At 35.7% G+C, this 4,519-nt stretch overlaps 1 protein-coding gene across 1 annotated transcript in view; it reads right to left on the bottom strand.

The window, feature by feature from the left end:
- Positions 1-3,341: 3,341 nt before the first annotated feature.
- Positions 3,342-4,519, bottom strand: part of LOC117176454 (putative sugar lactone lactonase YvrE) — a 16,036-nt gene continuing 14,858 nt past the window's right edge. The window contains exons 4-5 of the mRNA XM_033366696.1: positions 3,668-3,807; positions 3,342-3,590 (exon numbers count right to left, since the gene is read on the bottom strand). Coding sequence (XP_033222587.1) covers positions 3,342-3,590; positions 3,668-3,807 — 389 coding nt within the window. The remainder of the gene's footprint in view (positions 3,591-3,667; positions 3,808-4,519) is intronic.

Genomic DNA, 4,519 nt, shown 5'->3' with positions numbered 1-4,519 from the left:
GCTTGTAAAGCTCTAAATCTTCGCTTGTCTTATTTGGGTGTAGCTGCCCTGTTCCCACTTCTACCTGTGCAGCGATGCTCCTTTTAACCTTTGAGTTTTTCGTAAAATTGCGTCACGATACATTATTTTCATCTCTATAGCATAGATATTTTCTGCTGCTTCATCTTCTTCCTTCTTGTTTTTCTTAACCTTCTTCGATAGACGGGGTCTTTTAGTAGACCTCTTGTGTTTATCGCGGAAGATCTCTTACACCAAAGTATCTTGCTTACCACGCTTCACAGCATAAATGTATCGATTCTCTCAAACATTGGATTTTGCTTGAGTTACGCACATCCACTTTTGTTCCGTCTTCGCAAACTCTCTTTCTTCAGGAGCGCTTCGATCAGGCTTCTCTATTGTTCTTTTCTCATCGAAAATCATGCTCATGGAGCCAATCTCGTTTGGCACTTTCTCTGAGATTTCTTTCTTCCTTCAAATTCCCTGATCTACGTTTGCTTGGGATGCCTATGGCTGCGTTGAATAATTTTTTTCTTCTTTCATAGGTACTGGCCTATGGTGATGATCTCGGGTGGATTGATTTCAGCTTTTTCAATGTCTACCCTTTTTGATGAATTTACTTTTTTCCTTGTGTCAACTACTTCAACTGTTTGAATTTTTTGCGTGAAATATTACGCAATGACTTCTGATACCTCAATATTTTTGTTACGGGGTGCTTTTTTCTTCAGGTATTGATGCTTAGCTGTTCCCCTATTTCGATTTTTCAGTCATTTCTAATAACTGCTACAAAGTTTTCTTCCTCCTTGTCCATACCGTATTGTGTTGATAGGCACGGTCTCAGGTCTATACAGTGAAAGGTTGTGCTAGCGGCTGGTATCATGGGCTTTCTGCTTGGTACTGACCTACCTGAATATTTATGCGCTCCCTCGCCTTCTTATTTTAAGTTCAGCACAGAATTGAGACGTTGGTGATGACTTTCTTTTTGATTTTGAGGGGCCCTTCATAGAGTGCCAGGAGTTTAACCATCGCTCTGGTTGTAGGAGTCGATACGTTACAGGCCTTCGGCAATATTTATTCTCCTGTCTCAAAGGGAAGGTTTTTCGTCTCGATGTTAACTATGGCCAATTGTTTTTCTGGTTTTTTCTTAATCCGATCTCTGAGCATCTCTCATTGTTTGAGTTGCCCTTCTCTGATTGTTGCGCTGTGCGCGGCAGGAGAACCGTCCACCATCTTTTGGGATTCCGACACCATAGTGCCTCATTGTGCGTGATTTCAATGGTAGTGTGATGTGACTCGTTGATAATAGTTTCCATATTCTTAAGTTTTAAGCACCATCCGTCCATACTGTTTCAGAGCACAAGCGCTTCAAATGATGAATATTGCAATATTAATCATTAGAAGCGCTTAAGATCTCAAATTTAAATTGGATACAACGCCATTTCATATACTTTAAAAATGATCACGTTAAATCTCTGATTATTTTGATTAGTTTGATTTTATGGGATTGAATAACTGTTTCGATTATAACCAGGAAGTTAAAAGCAATGTCCATCAGAAAATAAATCCTTTTGTGATTTCTCGATCAACGAACATTCTTGACCTAGCCTAATTTATGTTTCCAGTAAGAAAATCACATGCGCGGTACCGCGGAAAACGTTTACTGTGCTTAAATCTGTTTTCAAAATGATTTAACAGTCTGTTGAACCCTAGAGAAATGTCTATTGTTCATCGAAAAGGATCGCTTGGGTTTTAAAATATTTTTCAATCAAAATAAGAAAACTTTTTCCAGTCATTCTGTTTTTCAAAATTGATCGACATTTATTATAATGTTTAAGCAAATTCCATGAAACCTATGCAGACTTTTCTCTCTATCCAGTGGTCATAGAATAGTCACTTACAATTAAAGGGATTATTTTTTTTGCGTGTGCTCGTAAAATGAACGCCGTATAATTATAAATACATAAGAAAGTATTTAAAATTTCTTCATTTTCGATAAAGTCAAATCTTCGGGATTTAAATTCATTCACAGGTGGAAAAATTAATCTGCTTTGAATAAAATTTAACTACATTGTGGAAAATTCGTTTTTTTTTGTTGGAAATTAATTTTTTAAACTGGAAATCTAACTTTTTAATTGAAAATTCATGTTTTCTGTTGAAAATGTGTCTTTATTAATCTTGGTGAAAAATTGAATCGTTTTGTTAAAAATTTTTTTTGACTGAAAATTAAACAATTTTATTACTTATTGTAAATTAATATTTGTTTTAAATTGAAAATTTAACTAATTGGTTGGAAATCAATGAATTGCTTTTTAAATTTTCTTTTTCAGTAGAAAATTAATTTTTTTCGTTGAAAATTTAACAGTTTGTTGAACAATCCACTTTGTGGAAAATTCAACTATTTCATGAAAATAATCTTCATTTTTGTGTAACATTCATTTATCAACTAAAGGCTTAAATGTTCTATTTTTTATTGAAAAATTGTTTTTTTGCGTTAAAAGTTCAACTATTTGTTTTTAGATTCATCTAGTTATAATAAATAATGTGTCTTTTTTGTATTAGAGTAACATGCTAATTTAAAAAAAAAGTTAAATCCTCCGTCGGCCGTTCCTCTGAACGAACCAAATTAAAGGCGCGGCCGACCTTAGATGCCACCCACCTAATTTGTCGCCCTCCCCTCTCAACACACTAATCAATTTCGATTTAAAAAAACGATTCAAAAAATATAAAAAAATTAAACGTATGTTTCACAAATTTAAAACAAATTTAAAACAAATTCTAAAGGGCGTCTGGATTGGCCGCTAGGTCGTGGGGGGCGCCCAACAAAGTGTTTTGCTGGCTTCTTATGCCAGATGCACCTGACGGAGGGTTAAATGCAAATTGAACTTTTCGTTGAAATTTCACCTACTTTTTTAAAAATAAGAAACATAGTCTGTGTTGTTAAAAATAAACTGTTTTTATTTTTAATTAAAATCTTTTTTGCTTCAAATATCAAGTATTCTATTATTTACCAAAAATTCATATTTTTTGTTTAATGATAAATTCCTTTGTAGTTGATTAAAAATTTTAGTTGAAAAGTTGTTATTTGTTTTCGGGCTCATCATTTTAGTAATCCAGAGTAATCCTATGCAATCCGATGCAATCTTGGGTAGCACGAATTAATCCACGTCCGCTCAGCTGCACTTTGAGTAATTTGCCCCTAAATTTATTCTGCTAAATAATTAGTTGCTATTTTTATTTAAAGAGAAGCTTGGTAAGGTAAGAAATCAATGATCGGAACTTTTTATTCTGATATATATAATGTCTTTATTATTACCTTCAAAATACGAAAATACTTAATGTTGTATTCACTGAGGTTGATAAGGCAACACGAATGGCATGGCCTTCTCTCCCTTCATTTCATCGTCAAGGTGAGGTACGGCGAAAATCTTACCACCCTGATCGGTAGCTGGACATTTTTCATTAGTAGCACATCTCATCGATGACACATACAAAATATTCAGATCCTTACCTCCGAAAACGCATGCTGTGACTTTGACTGCAGGTATGTGAATAGTATGCAGCACTCCTTGAGTATGTGGATCAATTTGAAGGACCTAAGGAAAATTTCAGAATGTTATTTTTATTCATAGTTTTATTTTGGGAAATATTTTCTAATAAATTGAATCCTTACATGTGAACCTCCATAAAGAGGTACATAGAGCCGACCTTTGATATCAATTGTCATACGACCCAGCATGGCATGGCCTTTATAGAGAGGACGCTTCCGCTTCCTTATCCATACATCCAAGTCAAAGGCGATACCATTGTTACCTAAAAAAAGTTATTCAATTGCCCGTCAAATTATAAACATGTACACTGCCACGCAGCTTATTTATAAACAGGGTGTCTTAGCCTAGAATATTCCACAACATTTCTCAAATATAAAACTAGGTCCCGTGTAGAAATTCAAATGGGGAACTAGTCTGGTTTCCGACCATTCGACCCCACTTGAAGTCGGGGACTAGTCGGGTCAACTGACTAGCCCCCGACCAGTAGCATCACGGTAGATTAGTCGGGGGCTAGTCAGGTGACCCGACTTATCTTAGTCGGGGCCTGATCGGGTAGTGGTATGTGGAATATTCATTTAAAAAAAAAACTTTAGCTGGAAGGCAGCAATGGAAGAACTTCGCTCTGAAGGAACCGCCATGTTGGCCACAGTAGTCTCTGCTCCAGGTAATTATGCTTCTCTACGTGTGGACTGCTATCTTAAACACTCGACGCGTCATTTCTGTTGCGTGAGAGGCGGCACGTCGCGCCCTTGCGGATTTTCTTTAAAGATCCAGTCCAGAACCGCAAGACTTAAATGAAGGTGGTAGCGAAATCTGAACTGTACCCTGCTGAATAGTTTACTACTAGGATACTGCTTTTCACTTTTTAATCGAAAACTTTTTCTCTTTTCAATTTCAACTACATGAAGGATTAGACTTTATTTACATATGGCAAACCTTTCAGATCAATTTAAAAATAAGCATCTGTACAAATT

This window comes from Belonocnema kinseyi, chromosome 7, assembly GCF_010883055.1.
Source record: "Belonocnema kinseyi isolate 2016_QV_RU_SX_M_011 chromosome 7, B_treatae_v1, whole genome shotgun sequence".
Classification (NCBI taxonomy): domain Eukaryota; kingdom Metazoa; phylum Arthropoda; class Insecta; order Hymenoptera; family Cynipidae; genus Belonocnema; species Belonocnema kinseyi.
Note: the sequence above shows the minus strand (reverse complement) of the source record. Positions and strands in the feature narration are given on the sequence as shown.